The sequence below is a fragment of the Anoplophora glabripennis genome, unplaced genomic scaffold (genome assembly GCF_000390285.2).
Source record: "Anoplophora glabripennis isolate ALB-LARVAE unplaced genomic scaffold, Agla_2.0 scaffold471, whole genome shotgun sequence".
In the NCBI taxonomy this organism is placed as follows: Eukaryota; Metazoa; Arthropoda; class Insecta; order Coleoptera; family Cerambycidae; genus Anoplophora; species Anoplophora glabripennis.
In genome coordinates, this window is record NW_019416555.1 from 366,091 (window position 1) to 386,321 (window position 20,231).

Here is a 20,231-nt window from a genome sequence, read left to right on the forward strand (position 1 = left end):
AATATAGAGGATACCTGAAACAAGCGTTTTGTTATGAAATTCATGTATTCTAGCACCAAACTGGTAACCTCACTCTCACCTCAACAATGGTATCATTAGCAATTAACTTCAATTGTTCATGACAGGACCGGAGCCCTGGAAGTAATTTTGCCCGACCTAGCACAGCAACCGTACATAAGGCGTTACAAAATAAATTAAAATATTGTAACTTCGTTATTATCGAAGATACAAAATCGCTACGTGCTAACGGAGAAGTATTTTTTTTCGGTTGATGCAGGATGTTCCACTTAATATTCCTTAGGTATCACAAATACCAAAAAAGATAACTAAGTTCTGTGTAAAGTGGTTGTTCATATACAGGGCGTTCGGAAATTAATAGAGCATACTTCAAGGGTAGCTTCCTTAGATGAAAATAATGTTAGATTTAAATCAAGTTACCTTAATACCATAAAATTTCATAAAAGGTTATGAACACTCAAAAGAATTTTTTTATTCTATTATTTTAAGATAACGCTATCACTTTTAAATATACTTACAGCCGTGCATATACAACATCGACGATACCGGAGACGGAAGTGAAACCACACCCATCATCCCACTGCGTAGACGTAGAGTCGCGCGCAGCGGTATCGAAGATGTACTTGAGGCCACGCTGTCTACCCCACTCCACAGGACTAGAAGTGCTAGCGGCACTGACGTCACCGACATCGCAACAAGGAGCTTCTCGCCTTACTCCTACTACTGTATTACGCATTCTGTGAAGAGGTCTCAAGCGAGCTGGTGGGCAAAGAGCGATAATCCCACCGACCCCACTCCATCCGACGTCATATATCCAGTCGGGGATATATGCTCGTTTCTTATGTAACGTAGCCACAAATATCTTTAACGGGATTATTTTTATGATTCAGATCGTTTTCTTACGTTTTACATACGGAAAACCTGTTAGTTTAATTTTGTTTATTAAATATCAAGAAAAGAGCGAGTACTGGAAACCTTGAAACAATGTGGATTAGCCGTCACTAGACACTATTGTGGCGTTGACAGAAAACCGTTTGAAAACATTTAATGCGACCACTTACAGAGGCCAATACGGAACGTCTCAAAGGACCATCATCGTCTAAGGAATGACCTTAAAACTAGCAACAAAAACTGCTATTAACATCAAAGCGGTTCTGACAGCAAGTCCTCCCCCACAGAGTTTAGCCCGAGAACAAGGGCAGCTGAGGCTAAGGAAGTGCAATGTAAGTCTGTGACTTTTTAATGGTGTCCTAAATCTTGAAAAAATATTTAGTTTAGCTGCAAATTTAGCAAAAGATAGGAGTTTAATTGTATTAGAATGCGACCAATTACTCGGCTATCCGTAACTGATAACTGCGGTAAAGAACTGAAATCAATTTTTCTCCAGAACGATGGATTCTAGCAATACGCAAAAATATAAACAATATGAAGAAGCTCACCAAATATTTCCCTTCTTTTTTTTCAAAATCGCTACCATGAAAATATGGCAAAGAAAAATTATTTATCGTATTCTTAGCGCCCCCTATCTTTTAGGTAAAAACTTATAATATAATATAGGTATATAATTTTCATATTCGACTCCTCTAAAAACGCTTCTACATCAAATTTCTTTAAAATACAGGGTGATTCAAAATTCAATACAAATAATTTAGGGGCGTATTATTGAAGTCAAAATAAGACTTTTTTTCCTATAAACGTGGGTCCACAAATGCTTAGTTTTCACAGAATGTTAATTTTTTATTTTTTTATTTTTTAGGAATAATTTCCAAACAAATTTGAATGTTGGCATAAAACTTGGAGGACGGGTTTTTTTAGGTTGCTAAATTTAAATATGTCATTAGTTTTGACGCTGCTTGTAGAGGGCGCCACCTATAATGGTACGCTTGAATTAATTTGGCCCTAACTTTTTTGTTACCCTGTAGATTGACGTTTCGTATTAGTGCATTTATTCTCCTATCAATTTTAAGCAAAAAAGGTATACTTGGTCGAAATCTCTCAAGCCAACCGATTCCTAGATATTGGCTGATGAAGAGTTAAATGCACACGATATTTTCAAAAACTAACTATTTAACGTGAAAAATTTTAAAATTTATTCACTATCTAAACATGATCTTGAATTTTAGCTCTTTAAATTTTTTTCATATAACTAACCGGACCTCAACCCACTGGATTTCTTTTTGTGGGGTGCTGTTAAACAGCTGGTATACAGTAAACAAATTAATACACCTGAGCAGTTAGAAGAAAGAATAAATAATGCTTTTCATCAGATTCAAGCAACAATCAAACAAATTACATTTTCGTTACTAAAAAGATGTCGCGCCTGTGTTCGTGGATACGGAGGCATTTTTGAGCATTTACTCAAAATAAAATCATTAAAATGATGACTAATGTTATTAATTTCTTTATTCGAATAACCAAATGGTTAGTGTTTGTCATGTCATTTAAGGAAGTGTTTTCAGTTGGTTTTTTAAGTTTTACCAAAAATCAGGCTTTTTTCGAAAAACATAAGAGAGTAGTAATTTGTAGAAAATTGAAAGACGAATTCGAAAATATCATGGTTGTTACCGTAAAGCAGTGGCCTACTATTTTATTTAGAAAAATATGCCACCGATGCCCTGTACCTCCGTCACTGGAGCATGTAAATTTTAGGAAAATCCCTCAGATTTTGAACAATGTTTACATCAATACATGTGCCCAATTTCAAATTATTTCGCTTTCTAGATTTTAAATTACCTATTTAAAAAAATTTCTTGAAGTTGAACACCTTGTATCTTTTTAAAATTCACCAAAGGATGCGAGATTTTATTTTTGGCTACCATTTATGAATCACTCTGTATATTAAAGAGGTTACAGTTACCTGTGTTTAATAAAAAATATTAAAGGTTTAGATTTCTAGCACACAAGTGTTTTTTTTTAATTATTTATATTCAAAAGTTATTTGGAATTTAACATTGTTTTCACTTTCCAAAGTTACTGTTATAGAAAACTTTCGAAGTGCCATCTATATCGCTACAAAGAGTAATGCCATCTATACTCAGAACTGAAGACATTTATATTATATTTATATTCAGTACAATAGTTTTCCGAGCTTAGATATCGATTTCCCTTATCAAGATACCGCTCAGGCGAGTTGTACATGGAACACCCTGTATATGAAAAACTAAAAAATATTTAATGATTATGTTTATGAAATAACTCCAAATCTAGTGCACAATACATTCCTTTATATTATGTCATATTTGAACAGATGGTCATTTCACGATTACGATGATTTTATGAATCAGTCTACCTTAAAAGGAAGGATAGACTGATTAGAATATGCCGTTAAATGTAACGTGTAAAAAACTACACTTGTCTTTAACTTAGATGTATTAGCCAACTAGATGTCTCGCAATAATAGGAATACAGATGAAACACAAAACCTGTATTATAATTTTATTTCTATAATTCAATTACTAGTCAATGGATTCATCGAGTATACAAACATTTACATATTATAACTGGAAATACCTAAAGAGAAAGCATCTGAAAAAACCATACTAAAACCACAACGTAGTTACGTGGAAATTTATAAAAAATTAACTTACAAAAAGACAAAACTATTACTAGAAATCATTAATTAAAACCATACTAAAACCACAACGTAGTTACGTGTAAATTTATAAAAAATTAACTTGCAAAAAGACAAAACTATTACTATAAATCATTAATTACATAGTTGTGTCTAATTAAAAATACCTCCACAAAAAAACTTTTTAAAGTCGAATATGCACACATTTATTCTTTAACTCTATTTCCCCACGAATAAAAGTAAAATGTAAAAAGTACAAATATTTAAAAGTTATTAATAAAACATGTTAATTATAGATAAATTAAATTAAATTAATTACGCGTTAATAATATTCTCATATAACAGCTATTTAAAATTTAGATCTGTAAAATTTGCATTACTTAATTTACCTTAATTTAAACATATAAGAAGTAAAATAAAAAAGCCACTGAAAATATAACTAAAATTAATAAAAAATACTAATCACTTTAAAGAAAGTAGTGTGTTCTGTTTCAAAAAAGAAAAGATAAACTGTAAATTAATCTGTGAATGCCGCATAAAAATTTAAAAAGATGAACAATTTTCAAGTGTAAGTACGTACCTACTTACAATTAGATCATTCCTGATAAAAAGTATCAATTTTTAGCAGAACAAATCTTGCTACACCAACTTCTTGGTAATAATCCTATTTTCTCTTTTCCTCTTCTTGAGGGTGTCTTTAGGGATTGGATGACCATGGAGACCTATCCTCACAACAACTCTCCCATCTTTAGTCTGACAGGTGGCGTTGCATTCATTCTTGAAGCATCGCCAGTGCGTTAGGCTATCCGTCGTTTTCACGAATTTGTATATTTGCTCGTGCAGGATTAGATAGTCTGGTGCTGCGAGGTTACGAATGAATTTGAAGTAACCTGAAAATGTACGGGCTTCAGTAACGAGAAATGGTTGGTGAGGTATGATTTAGGACGAGAGGTACATACTTATCTTCAAACTGAGAGAGGAACGTGATGATTTCAATTGAAATTCAAATACCTATTGGTTAGGTTAATCATCTAATTAATAAGTCCAAAAAAAGTTATGTTATTTTCAGTTTCTACAGTGAATTAATAGGTCGATTTAAATTGTCCAAAAAATTATTTAATTAAAATAAATCATAAATATATTATAAAAAAACACATTTTCAATTAAAAAAATACTTCTACCAACAAAATTTCGGAATGACTATGGAAATATATTTGTGCAGATTAACCAGTGTTGGATTAAATAGTGGTCTATTGGGTTTCAGTAGTCAAAAAAAAAAGGTTATTTGGCGTTAAAAATTTTTTCTCATATTCATATAGGCCGTTTTTGATCACTTTTCCTGAGTTTTTTTGTACACCGTTCTCGAGTAAAAGTCCACAAACTCTGACAAAGTTACTACCTCGTCAGCAGCGAATCATAGATAAGTCAAATATTTGCCAAAAATTGGACCTATTCTTCTGGTTTCAACTATGAAGGAACTACACTATATCAACTAGGTATATCTTCAATGGTTCTTGAGTTATTGGAATAAAATTGTATTTCACATTGAACTTTTGAAAGAGCATACTTTTAGGAAAGCAATTTTTGATTAGGAAATTTAACAAAATTCTAAGAAATTTATAGAATTATAATAGGTACGTTTGATATTCAAAATTATTCATAAACCACTGAGAAAATTCACCACTCTTACGAAAATTTCAAATTAAAATAAGTAAGTATAGTTCGTGCGAGGGCGAATTTCTGAAAAATGTTTCATGAAAATCATTGAAAATCATATTTTTCATACAACACACTTTACTAACCAAGTAAGCATAAAATAGAAAAAAAAAACATAAAACCTCAAACATCTCTAGAAAAAAAAATCTGCAGGGTGTATTTAAATGAAGTGGCACAAATGATACCAGAGATTCCTTAGGTGAAAATAAGTTGATATAAGTTGATAAAATACCAAATCGCATAATAGAAAAGATACAGGGTGTCAAAGTGAAAAAAAATGGTTTTTCCTAAATAATTTCCAAAGTTTTAGTGAAATATGTGCACTACAGGCAATGTTATGTATTAAATATGTATTAACTTTTTTGCTAATCCTCGTATGTAGGTTTTAGTAACAAATTATTAGGCTATTGACCATGTACTTTAGATAGGAACTACAACGTAACAGAAATTTTATTGTTTGATATGTTCAATTGACCCTAAAAAATGATAAAACCGCCGAGTGCTACCTTTTAAAGGGGTGCGTTTTTGAGAACGAAGTAAAAAAGTGGTATTTTCAGTTTTTTGAGTTTTACTCGAAAACCATGCATTTTTTCACTATAGTTGTCAACAGAAAAGTTGTAGCAAATTGAATTTCCAATCGAAATGAAACCGTTAAAAGGTAGCACTCAAAGGTTTTATCATTTTTTAGGGTCAATTGAACATATTCAACAATAAAATTTCTGTTACGTTGTAGTTCCTTTGTACCCTCTTTTTTTGACATAGTCAATAGCCTATATGAAATATTGGACCTTTTTGAACAAAAATGACAAACTTATCGAAAATGGCTAAATTCAACCATCGATTGGCGAGATATTTAATCATTTTATAAATTAGTATTTCGGATTTAATACTACCAGGAATATTAACGACCAAAAAGGACATTTTTGTTAATAATATTGGCGTGTTATTTTAACGCATGAATACACTTGTAACTTCTATAAAAAATACATTTTCTTACCTATGAAGATATTTGAACATTGCACTACATATTTATTGTGAGTTTAATAGCAACCATTTGAAGAAAAGAACAAAACTAGAAAAACCAAGAATACATAAAACAATAAATAGGTACATAAGTAATCTAAGAGAACAATTCACTAACAATTAAAAAATAAAAGATATCGTAGTTTCCATTTTCTTATAAATATAGTCCAATTCTACGATTAAAATTACAACATACCATTGAAAAAATGTTTTTGTAGTTCTTTACTTCCTCAGCTGCTACAAAAATTCTTTTACAAAGCATTTCCAGACTATTCATAGGGTTGGATTGGAATAAACAATACATTTTAGGCGACCGCGACCCCATAGAAAATAGTCCATGGGTGTGAGGTCCGGTGATCGCGCAGACCATTTGACGGGTGCATCATTCCCTCAACCTCATCTCCCAGGAAAATTTAAATTTAACCATTGCCTAACAGCTAATGTACTATGGACAGAGCTCTGTCGTGCGCGTACCACACGTTTTCACGGACAGCTAGTGGCACCTCTTCAAGCAATATTAGGAGTTGATTAATTGAAAATCTCGGATATTTCGCTGCATCGAGACGCCGAGGAAGAATAAACGGACCAATAAGATAATCTCTTACAATTACATTTAAGCAAAAATTATGCTCGATTTACAAACTTCGGGGTTTTGATCAGAAATACTAATTTATTAAATTAAAAATATCTCCCCAACTGGTGAGTGAATAAGTATAGAGCTTTTTTGTTGAAAAAAAGTCCAATATTTCATATTTTGTTACTAAAAGCTGTATACAAGAACTAAGAAAAAAGTTAATATATATTTAATGCATAACATTGCTTGCAGATAGCGCATGCATGCGACAGCCAAAAATGATTATTATACTTATTTTTCCCACCCTGAAAAAATTACCTGAAACATGTCTGACTCAAACTTTAGAAATTATTAAGGAAAAACCATTTTTTATTTTTCACTTTAATACCCTGTATCTTTTTTATTGTGCGACTGAGGTATGTTATGACTAGAAACGATTTCAATTGCCAGTGTTGCAAGAAACAACTACTCCGCGGGCTATATGCCCCGACCGGCATTGAATTATACTCGCAACACCTAGTGCAACAGCTAGAATTGTTCGTCAGTTTAACCCGCCCGGCACAGACCGGTTTCGGACTTATTAGTCCTCATCAGTGTGTCATAGGTGAGACAATCGACCAACGATCCAGACGTTATGTGGCCGTATCCTCACGACAAATAGGTATCTGGGCATATAGCCCGCTGAGTAGTTGTTTCTCGCAACACTGGCAATTGAAACATTGTGTTTCGCCCTCTATGGGTGGCAGTCGTGCAACAAAGTACCTGGCAATATAGCAGGTCGCTTTCTACTGTAGCCATTTGAATGGCATAGTTGGGAGTCAGCACGACAGATGGAGCCATTTGCGCTCGGTGTACAATGACTAGAAACGATTTAGTATTATTACATATATGTAAAAACAACATTTGCGTTTAATAAATTTTATTCCTTCAAATAACAATTTTCATTTACTTTAGTAAAGGATTACGAACACCACAATTTAATTGCATACCAATCGTACAGCAAAATAAAAAAATGCGTTATTATGAAAAAGCTTAACTATCCTAAACACTTTACTGAGAAACTTAATCTTGCTGTCTCCTCCAGCGGTTCATTTTATGTCTTATGGAATCAAAAGGTGTCTCTCTGGCGGCAGTGGGATACCTAAAAAAAATAATTATCTAATAAATTTCACTGAAACCCATTTACAAAGCACCCATCACCAACGGTAATGATTTTTACTCATAACTTTTTTTTAATTTGATTAGCAAGATGTGACAACATATCCAAACATTTAAGAGGAGACTGTCGAGAGAAATAACTTACACTTCTGAGAGTGTAGCGTACACCGTCCTGCTGGGAACAGTGGGATTTTTCAACATAACTTCTTTCAGTTCCCGCATAAAGACGATTTTTTCCTCGGCGGCAAAGTCGGGAGGATGGTTGTGTGGCTTATTAACTTTAATATCCTGGATCGATCCATCGTACGGAATTACGGCCCTAGCATGACATCCGAGTCTTTTATATTCTAAGCAGCGTAAATATCTGAAAAAAAGGAAAAGTTTTTTGCCAAAATGCAAAAGTAGGAAAGGTGTAATGATTGTTGTTAGCACTTATCTACATAGAACGGGGATAATAGAGAGAAGTAGAAGAGAAAGGAAGGTGAAGGAGATCAGTGCAAATCGGTATCGGTCTCAATGAATATATTTACTTACATCATTGGGGGGTTCCCTTTGGTTATGTTGACGTGGAACACAAATCCGTCGACGATGTACCTTGGCATATTTGGTTTCCGTTTAATTTTTTGCAACAGTTCTTTTGTCTTTATATCTACAAACAATACATGTTAATCCCTAATTAAATACTACTACTAACAAACATCTAAAGACAACAATTTTACACAATAAACTTTTACATCGTCAACTGTTACAAAAATAATAAAACGTATTTGTTAGATTTATAGTATATTTTTTAGTCTAACACATTAACAAAAAATACCTCACATCACACAATTTCAGAGAATTTTCTAATATCTAATTTCTATAGACTTGCTTATTTTGTCATAGAAATATTCAATTTGTCCTCCATTCCCGCTTTGTTTCTCCACCTCCTCATTGACGTACGAACTGATTCGAATGGTATGTAATAATATGGATACCTAAAAATTCCGCATACAATTAGAATGGAAATCGTTTAGAAAATCATATATAAAAAACGTTGATACATACGACTTTACGACATCGTCATACAATGATCTGAGAGACATATCGACAGGGGCTCGCATGGAAAGACACCTCAGTCTGTTATAAAATTCGTTCTTGAAGCTAAGAGATTCATCTGGAGGATGATTATGAGATTGTGTAACTTTTAGTTGACTTATGTCACCGTCCCTTGGGACAGTAGCCCTGCCGCGGCAACCAGTTTTATTGTATTTTGCACAAGTTAAGTACCTAGAAAATGTCCCAAGTATCAGCATTGAATTATACCAACAATATCCGATAAACAGCTAACAATTATTCGTCAGCAGAACCACCAGACATGTACCGACTTCGAACTATAGACATGGAGAGAGAATAGATGAGATATAATAATACGAGTATGCTATATCTATCACTATCACTCGATGCCTAAACATTCAATATTGCCAGACTGGTAGGAACTACGAAAACGGGACCTATGTCTCCACTCGACGAAACAGTTTCTAATTAATATTTCGGAAAACAACTTACTCTGCGGACTAATATCCTCGACTAACATTGAATTATAGATGTCGCAGATATAATAGTTCATCGAAATATTACTTTGCAATGTTTCAGTCTGTGTGTGTATTTAATCCTTCCTTACCTTACAGCGTGATTTGGTCGAACCAAACTGTTATGGTAGCAGAACCCATTGTGAACAAATTTCATCACCTGACTCTTTTTCTTCCTTCTGGGAACTTCGAATGGGTACATAAATACATTATCCTTTGTATCTATAAATAGGGCATCAATATAAGATCAACACGAAAACGGTGTTTCGGAACAGGTAACCAACAATAAATTAAATAAAATAAGGTTGATCAATATATATATTTTACAGGTTAGTTTGCGACAAATTCTGTTAAATATAGGAACAACTTTTATCGATATTGAACCAAAAAAACCCTAATCAATACATACGATTATTCTGTCAGTTAAAACTCTATTCAATAAACCTTTGAGACTCACTCTTCCAAACACGTAATTGAAATGCTCAAAACTGCTTCTAGATTTAACCGTCATTACAAAATAACAATACACGAAGATTGCAAGTATGGGGTGTTTGCACAAAAAATGTGTAGTTTTGTCACAGAATACTATTCTACAATGAAAGTTGATCTATACAAGCTAATAACTTACATAAATTTCTTAATTTAAAAAAAATTTTATTCGAGTCGTGCGCCATTATTAACTTGTGACATACTAGATTATAGACATGTAATTACAGAAAACGTCTTTTTAAAATGACTCCTCTGTCTCTTTATTACCAAATAAAATAACTTCCTATTAATAGTCTGTTTAGGCTGTTGGAAAAATTCGTTTCACTTCAATATTTTTTTAAATTGCCAGTTAAATAATGATTTCATCATTTCATTGTATGATTATAGTAGCAAGCACCCCATTAAAATAATATATGAGTGAATACTTGTAAATTATACAGGGTGTTTCAGTTCGATTGAATCAAACTTTAACTACAAATAGAACTCAATAAATAATGCAAAAACTATACACTATACCGATTTTCAACAAGTATACCTTTTTTATGTAGAATTGTCCCAAATGATTATTAGTTCATTGGCGCAGAAGTTGGGGTAAAAAAATCCTTCTTTACTACCCATTCCTATGCCACTGACCTATAAAAATTTGTAAATTTTACAGTATATTATGCACATGTGTAAATGTTAACACCACACCAAATTTGAATCAATTTGTTATAAGCATACCGAAGATTTCGTAAATAATGTGATTTTAACAACCGACCAATACGGCCCTGTACACTGAAAACGGTGAGACTTAGACCCTTGCTTTATAAGGCAATTCTGAATTATTTATTGAGTTCTATTTGTGGTTAGATTGATTCATTCGAATTGAAACACCCTGTAGACATATTTATATTAAAATATAAAAAATATATATTATACTTAAAGGAATAACAAGTCAACATTTCATTCACTGCAAACAAGACACAAAATACGTATGAGAATATACAGGGTATTTCTGAAAAAAAGTGCGATCTTTAAAACGGTGATATAAGGCACGAAAACAAGCAATTTTTATTAAGCAATTGACGGTCTAAAACATTACGTTTTAAATTTAAAGTCGTCCCTGGTGCGGCAGCCAGCTGTATCTTTGATATCGAAGTTGCCGCGCGTTTTGACGGTTTAAATTTTGTGTTGTGAAAATGCTGAAATTTATTCAAAACTCTTTAAAAGTAAAACAAAAATTAACCGAATTACTTACCAATAGACGATATGTTCTACAAAAATTGTTCAAAATTATTTCCAAGTGCAAATAAACATGCTTCCAAACGGTTGTCAAAATTAGTCCGCATACGTGCCAATATGCAAAACGAAGTCCCATTTAAATTGTACATATCTGCTAGTTCTTGATCAAAAAACATTTTATGCGTCGGTTAAGTAAAACAATACACATCGCACGTGCACAAGATGCACAGGGTCGGTTTATATTTATGGTTAATTTTCTCGAAAACAAACATTTAGACCATCAGTTGCTTAATAAAAGTTATTCATTTTCATGCCCTCTATTACCCGTTTCAAGGAACGTACTTATTTCAGAAACACCCTGTATATAACCGTACTATTTATTTTTTTAAGATTATAAAATTTTTCATTTGTAGATTTGGAAGAAACACAATACTTTGGGTAGAAACATGTAGAAACTTTACTTAATGCAGAAAAAATAATTTGACAGCGTCATATCTAACTGTACCAATTTTTTTCTATTATATTTTGTCAGTTTCAAACCGCATTTATTTAATGAAACAATATATTTTTTGTTTGTGTACAATTAAATACTTTTTCCTAGTATAAAAACTGTAAGAATAAACCCACAGTTTTTTTTTAACATATTTGCGATTTTCTTTAATTTTCAATACATTTTTTAAATAACCATCAAGGGAAATGCAGAAACGAACTTGATGAGGTTTAATCCGTGGGATTTCCCATTGAAAGCACCACAGAGTTTCTCCATCTCGACATGGAATATCTAACAACTTCAAATGGTTTCAAAGCAGCCCCTTTAGGACAACTACGAAAAAAAAAAACAGTGTAATTAGCGATTGGTTTTCTAGCACTCAGACAAGAAACTTACCATTCAGCCACTTGTTCATAAATATCCTTCAACCGTAAATTTATCCCACTTTGACAAAGCTTCTTCAGTTCTACTAAAAAGTCGTACACATTTTTCTCGTTTACATCCGGGGGGTGATTATGCTCGCTAAGAACGAAAAATTCTGAGGAGCTAAGGGGTTGGACCGCCCTCGCTTTACATCCCATCTTTTTCAGCTGGCAACATCGCAAATATCTTGAAATAACACACTTGAGAATACGCATTTTGATATGAAATAGATAACGTACCTTTTGGGTGGATTCCCTTTTATGTAACTGGTGCAGTAGCCATAGCCTTTAATGCAGATTTTACCCAAAATTATTCTCTTCTTACCTGAAGAAAGGAGCGTATTAATAAAATGATATACAAATAAAAATACCACTTAGAACCTGGTACCCATAAATACTTCTTTTCTATAGAATGGATAAATAAACAAAAACACATTGATCTGTAAAAATGCACAAAAATATGTTAATGACGCACAAAACAACTACTCTGCGGACTACAGCTCCAACCATCATTGACTTACACCCGTCCTATCTGGTAAACAGCTATTGGATTTGAAAATAGAAATCGGTCCATGTCTAGTGACTCTGCTACCTAATGATCCTAGATGTTTACGATATCGAGGTTGTAATTCAATGCTGAATGAAGCAGTAGTCGTCCGCAGAGTAGTTATTCCCACAATATAATTAGTTAAAAACTTAATTTCGTCTAGTGTGATACTAGACATACTTTCTCGTTCTCTGCCAGTAGTTATAAAATAATGTTTTGTACCAGTAAGCATTGTGTAGTAATATCACGTATTTGTAGGTTATCTCACCCACACAAAAAAATTACTTGAAAACATGAACGCGTCGTTTTCTGTAACTTCTATGAGTCTGGAAAATTTATATTTAAAGGCTCACAATATTTTAGAAAGCTCAGACTTCGGCTCACAATATTTTGAGAAAACTCAGCCTTTTTAAGTCCTATGTTTATCTTAATATGAAGAAACAAAACTATTTTTTTTTATCAAAGGAAGGTTATTGTATTAAAAGTTCTCTTTGGTACTTCAACAAAAATTGTAAAATGTAAGAAATATACAATATTAAAAACAAGTTTTATTAAAACTGCAATAATGTTACAAAAACATGACGAACCCATAATTACCATCATTCAAAATGAAATAATATAAACAATGAATGCTGAACACGTTAAATTGCTATATTTTTCAACCGTTTCCTAAACCGTTTTATAGAAGTCTCGACACTTTTAAAAGGAAATAGTTCTTCCGTCTCCGGATACCTACAATGAAAAAAAAACATTAATATTTCAATCTGTATTCAACATAATAAAACGATTTGATTGCAGGCTTACTTGGCAGTTGTCAATTGTTGAACAATTTTCGAACTGGTTGCCATATCATCGGTTTAGGGTTCTTGGCGTTTCGAGAGACACACCGTACTCTTCCTCAGAAGCTACAAATCTGAAACTTTATATTAAGACCTCTGGCCGGTATTATATTTGCTGTGCACACTGGCCCTTGGCATTTCAATGCAAGGGTACATCTCAATCTTTAATTTTTACATGTATGTCGTTTCACAATTCCAGGTAGTTCTTTTTTTAGATGACCTTTGTGTTCCTTTAACCTCATGTTAACATGAATCTTTGTTTTATCCAATCCTTTTCCATATGCAGACTCTACAGAGAAGCAAAAGAAATCCCAAAAAATTGAAATAATTGTGATTTCAAACTAAGCGTCGGAACGCAGAAACAAGCAAATGTAAGCACCAACCAAAGGACTTAATTCCCAATTTCAGAGTTTGTTCTGAAGAAGACAGAAGACAGTCTTTCGAAACGTTTGAGCCTAAATTGAAATTGTTCAACAAAACCAAATGGACTTACACGGATACGACGCTGTTGTACACTTGGGAAGGTTTTCCAGGCAAAGTCATAGCGAACTGCTTAAGGACTTTCCAGATTTCCGCTTTTTTCTCTAGCATGTAATCTGGAGGATGAGAATGGTCTTTAGTCAACACCAGTTCATCGTGTCCACCTCCTTGAGGAATGTACGCGCGTGCTCTGCAGTTGCTGCTTCGACGGCAAGAGCAGGAGAAATACCTAAGAGATTACAAAAAATTAAAAAGATAAAATATATTTTAAATAAACTTTGTCAAACTTACGTCTTTTCTGCGCTCCGATATGCTATGGAGTAAGAATACCCTTCGTGAAAGAAGCAACTCCTTTTCTGTTGCAATAACCCAAATCCTAAAAAAATTATAATTAGTAAGGGCGACTTATAATAAATATTGATTTTATACAATTTGTTGCTCTTCAAAAATGTATACATCTAAAAGGATAAGAATTGAAATTACTACGACAAGCTTTTCATTAACACCAAATTAAACTGTATTACAGAACACTAATTTTTAGAATTATATATCTGGAACTGAATTCTCTTTCTATTATAACGCACTAGCACATTTTTTTTCAAGACCATTGTTTTGCGATCACTTCTCCAGTTTTGTTAAACACGAGCATTAAATAGTACAATAGATTATTTTTTTAAACCAAAACACCGCTTTTAAGTTTTTATTAACATATGAATGATTTGACTCCATTAGATGAAGTAACATGTTCCAAAAAATTTGAATTCTTGTTCTGATGAAGTTATCAGTCTCATTTTTTCCGTTATTCGCAGTGAAGATGTTTCGGAAAGCGAACCATGTTTAGAACAGATCTCGATTCTCTAAATTGAAGATCATACGCCACAATATTTTTTTTAATTTGACCAAACGTTTTGAGCTACAATTCAACTCAGGAATTTAGGATAAAAATAAATTATAAAACCTTTAATAATAATATATCTTATAATTTAATAAATTATTTTACAATCAAACCCAACATAGTATATAATCAACATGATTTAGTACATCATCTCATGACCTTTCTTGCCTTTTCTGGAATAATTCCTGATCTGTTCGCGTACCTCCTCAAATGGAACCAATTGGGCAACATCCTTGTACCTATATACGAAATCAATATACTTTCTTCTTATTTTTTTTTACCAACTCACTTACATTTCCGACACAAGCTGATAAATCTCTGAAGGCGATCGGTCATACATTAGCTGAGCGGTTTCATTCAGAGCCTTGCGGAACTTCATTCTACTCTGCAGTGTGAAATCTGGAGGGTGATTGTGAACTCCATTTCTTCTAAGCGATTCATTTGAATGAATTATAGCCGTAGCGCGACACTGCAGAGCTTTATATTTGGCACATTTTAAGTACCTTAAACGAAATTAGAACTTTAAAAATTAAATAACCTTTACAGGAACCATATAAGTACAAAATTCTGAGATACTTTGCTTTCTTAACGAATTAATGCAACTTTTTCATGTAAAATTTCTGTTCGACTATTAAATTTTGGTTGCTGGAATTACCTCACATTTGACGAAGTTTTGTTTGTAAAATAAGAAAATCCATCCACGTAGAGTACATTCCTTGAACGTTTATTGGTCGCGTGCTTCGTTAAGGAGTTTTCTATTAACACGTTTAGTGTTAACTCATCTTCATCTTTGTGGAGTTCTACAAAAGAATTCTAATTTTTTTATCAATCACCAAATTTTATAAAACGGCAGTAAATAATTCATGGCTGATCATAAAAATACTTCAAATTGTTTTAAATGCACATAGACTGACAATTTTAAAAAAAATATATTTGTGTGTTAAAGTTGATTTAGGTACCTAATCCAGAAGAGTAATCTAATAAATAATATGAAATATTACTTTCCTTCAATCAAAACACATATCTCTTCGTCATTCCTTCACAAGGAAAACACATGAAACAAAAGTAAATGAAAGGCAGCAATATTTTTCTAAAATAAGTTTAATAACCTGTACAAAACAAACATTTGACATAAATAACAAACATAATTTATAACATATAAAGATTTACATGCAAAATGGTTTACTCCCCTGGAGTTATTTTCCTTCTGTCAATGTCGCCCCAATATCGCATCCTACGTGCCACGGACCTATATGGATACAGTCTCGCCATTTCTGGAAATCTACAACATTAATTCAAACAGCTTTCCTTCTTCATCAAACATCCTATTGATACATACCCTTCGGCAACTATACTGTAGATCTTCTTCAGTGGATAGTAGTCCATCACGTCAACAGCTTTTTTCAGCTGATCCAAGAACTTCTCATACTGAACTTCCAATTCATCAGGAGGGTGACTATGCTGGACGATACACTTCAGCCTGTTCGCATCGGGAATTCCATCCTCCAAAGTAATAACGTAGGAGGCCTTACAATTTAGGTTATTGCTCACAGCACACCGTAAATATCTACAACGCAAACCATAGAGAAATAATAGAAAATTTGACATAACTTACAACTTGTTTTTAAACTGTTTTTGTTTAAAGTAAAGAAATCCATCGTTAAAGTCCAGCTTTGAGTGTCTCTTGTGAGCTTTTGAAAACGATTCATTCTGATCTAAAATAAACGAGATGATTGTATTTATTACGATCGAATCAAAGTACTAATCCTTATATAATTTGTAGGTATAGGTACTAACAATCAACAGAACTGTTAACAAATGTAGGGCTGATGGAATATGACATAATCTCTAGGTTTTCGAGAATTACATAGACCAGAAATGAATACCAATTTTAGAGTCGAAAGTATTATAAAAATATGTATCTGGTTCTTACCTAGCTTGGTTAATCAGTGCTATATGCTTTGATTGACTGTTATTAGGTTGAAAATCATATAAGACTAAATGGATTATTAAACTCTGAATTATTTACAAAGCACTTTAATAAAAAAGCAATATAACTGCACAAAAGACAGGTACAATATTATGTACGATTTTCCTTCAGCTTTTTCAGCCAACGATGCATTCTGGGAACAACACTTTGATAACTATAAACCCTCGCGACATCTGGGAAACTAAAAGCAGGAAATATAAAATAATAACCTGACATATGAAACCATTAACTTACGATTGCGCTACGAAGTTATAAATATCGCGAGTTGTTCCGGACATTACTTCAACCGCTTTCAGCAGTTCGCCCAAGAACTTTTCAGTTCTAACAGCCAGTTCATTTGGGGGATGGTTGTGTGGAGTAATACATCTCATATTTTCTGTATTATAACTTCCATCGCTATTAACTGGCACTGCATAGGATCCTTTGCAACCTGTTTCGTACTTCATAGCACACCTTACATATCTAGAAGTAAAGCATTTTTTAACTGAACAACTGCAAAGGACCCCGCACTGTCTTTATGAAAATGTGAACAAAACCAACAAGGTTTTGTGTTACCTACACAGTTCTGCTGATGATGGCTGCAAAGTAGGATGAGTAGAATATTGCAATAAAAACAGTAACTTTTGTGAAAAGGTTGCTAATTAATATTTTTGACATGTGCCAAATACCAAATTGGCCGTTGGCAAAGTAGTTGTATACTCCAGTCGGCAGAGGCCGAAAAGTTACTGTTGGTGACATTTTCTTGATAACTCGGAAATAACTACACAGGTCTACTTTAAATGATGAGTATAATAACAGGCTAATTTGCTGACAAAGTATTTTATCAGGAAAAAAGTTATTAACAATTTAATCGTGAAAAAAAATTTTTTTTAGTAGTTTTCTTTAAATAACTCAGCGGGATGACTTTGTACGCAAAAATGCTTAGGACATGATTTTGTTCGTAATAAAAATAGCTCCAAAATGGCGGTGGTCCGATTACGAAATTTGCAATAACAAAGCCGTGAGATTGAAAAAACGGTTTAAAACGCCAATTTTTTTAAGTTGCTGTAAAAATGTCAATTATTAACAAAAAGTGATAAAACTTTCGAAAACTATAGTTCAATATATATGCAATAATGACGCTAAAGCCGAAAATCAGGATAGCAAAACTTTTTGTTCTATAAGGTGTTATACATTCATCGACATCTGAAACTCGAAACTTTGCCAAATTTGTTCGAAGCTTTGCTGACACTTGAAATTTGGTGCACACATAGTGTAAATATGCAGAAACTAAAAGCAATTTGCAAAATTCAAGTATCTTCATTTTTGCAGTTTTGGTAAGGTTTTGTACGTCACCCTAGTTTTATACGTCACAGTTTTTTAAATTTTTGGACGTATATTTATGTATATTTATAAAATATTCCATTACGGTAGATTAGCCAGCATAATTACCTACAATTTAAAAAAATATATATTTTCATCGTTTAGATCCTAAGCTACTTAACATTTTGCGCCTGTTAGCCGTAGTCGTACATTATTCAACATATTAACATAAAACAAAATCGTACGTGTGGGGTAAACCTTTAACTTTAAGTAAACAATTGTTTAAATTTACTGTTGCATATTTCTAATAGTATACAAGCGCCAAAGAGCGGAGCTCGCGCTCGAAAATGAAAAGTTAAAGGTTTACCCCACACGTACGATTTTGTTTTATGTTAATATGTTAAATAATGTACGACTACGGCTAACAGGCGCAAAATTTGAAGTAGCTTAGAATCTAAACGATGAAAATATATATTTTTTTAAATTGTAGGTAATTATGCTGGCTAATCTACCGTAATGGAATATTTTATAAATATACATGAATATACGTCCAAAAATTAAAAAAACTGTGACGTATAAAACTAGGGTGACGTATAAAACCTTACCAAAACTGCAAATATGAAGATACTTGAATTTTGCAAATTGCTTTTGATTTCTGCATATTTACACTATGTGTCTACCAAATTTCAAGTGTCAGCAAAGCTTCGAACAAATTTGGCAGTTTCGAGTTTCAGATGCCCATAAATGTATAACACCTTATAGAACTAAAAGTTTTGCTCTCCTGATTTTCGGCTTTAGCGTTATTATTGTATATATATTGAACTATAGTTTTCGAAAGTTTTATCACTTTTTGTTTATAATCGACATTTTTACAGCAACTAAAAAAAATTGGCGTTTTATACCGTTTTTTCAATCAAACGGCTTTGTTATTGCAAATTTCGTAATCGGACCACCGCCATTTTGAAGCTATTTTTATTACGAACAAAATCATGTCCTAAGCATTTTTTCGTACAAAATCATCCCGCTGAGTTATTAAAAGAAAACTACTAAAAAAAAATTTTTTCACCATTAAATTGTTAATAACTTATTTTCCTGATAAAATACTTTGTCAGCAAATTAGCCAGTTATTGTACTCATCATTTAAAGTAGACCTGTGTAATTATTTCCGGGTTATCAAGGTTTGACACACGCCGAACCTCTACCAACTGGACTAGTAGTGTGTAGATTGCATTCATACATCTCTCAATTAAATGCAATAATAGGTTTGTTTCTGCAGCTCTATCAAACTGTCTTCAAACTATCAGATATACTCCGCCACTTAAGTTGTCACATACTTTCAGCGAGTTTAAGGTCACGAATCAATTGGTCAAACATCTTTGATAGTTTCAAATTGGTCCTCAACTGCTGCAGAAACGCAGCTAATGCTAATATATCAGCAGAACTGACTCGGACCGCTAGAGTAGGAAATAATTGAATTTCGGATCCAAGTATTGTGGAGACTTTTGGTTAGGAACACCAAACCAACAGCTTTTCAGAATTTCAGCCAATATGACCGAGCCCACATTTTCACCAGAGACAGCGGTTTTTTAGTATCTTTGAAAATTATAATATTTTCTCTTCAATTAATCTCAATTATCTTTTAATTATTAAATCACTCCTAATCCGGTTTAATACAAATATATTGCAATGTTGAATTACCTACTTAGGATTTACTCACAATTTTTGAGGTGTACATTGTATCTTTTTAACATACAAAAATCCATCCCCAAAATCTAACTTTCCTGCCCTTCCTAGCGGTATCTGAGGCTTCTGATACCCATATTTTGCGTAGCCAGATTTCTTTTTTCGCTGGTCTTCTAAAATAAATTTACATTTATTTCAACTGACTTGATGGCTATATAAGTTAGAAAAAAACAAGCAAT

At 32.9% G+C, this 20,231-nt stretch overlaps 1 protein-coding gene across 48 annotated transcripts in view; it reads right to left on the reverse strand.

Moving 5' to 3' along the window:
• Positions 1-20,231, reverse strand: part of LOC108912735 (protein tramtrack, beta isoform) — a 219,688-nt gene that overhangs the window by 177,251 nt on the left and 22,206 nt on the right. Inside the window, exons 4-7 of one of the 48 annotated variants that reach the window (XR_001964572.2) lie at positions 20,027-20,165; positions 17,242-17,469; positions 16,951-17,188; positions 16,660-16,732 (exon numbers count right to left, since the gene is read on the reverse strand). The exons of 39 other annotated variants lie outside the window; for them this stretch is intronic. Coding sequence is in view for 8 of the 9 variants with exons in the window: in XM_018718064.2 (XP_018573580.1) it covers positions 8,932-9,037; positions 9,108-9,329; positions 9,724-9,853 (458 nt within the window). In the remaining variant the exon portion in view is untranslated. Of the gene's footprint in view, positions 1-3,932; positions 4,480-7,812; positions 8,044-8,205; positions 8,425-8,594; positions 8,710-8,886; positions 9,038-9,107; positions 9,330-9,723; positions 9,854-12,007; positions 12,168-12,230; positions 12,444-12,496; positions 12,582-13,338; positions 13,536-14,135; positions 14,352-14,413; positions 14,499-15,120; positions 15,257-15,310; positions 15,521-15,672; positions 15,818-16,141; positions 16,300-16,356; positions 16,585-16,632; positions 16,733-16,950; positions 17,189-17,241; positions 17,470-20,026; positions 20,166-20,231 lie in introns of those variants that run through there. 8 more of the 48 variants (XM_018718069.2, XM_018718064.2, XM_018718070.2 and 5 more) reach the window with 8 other exon arrangements.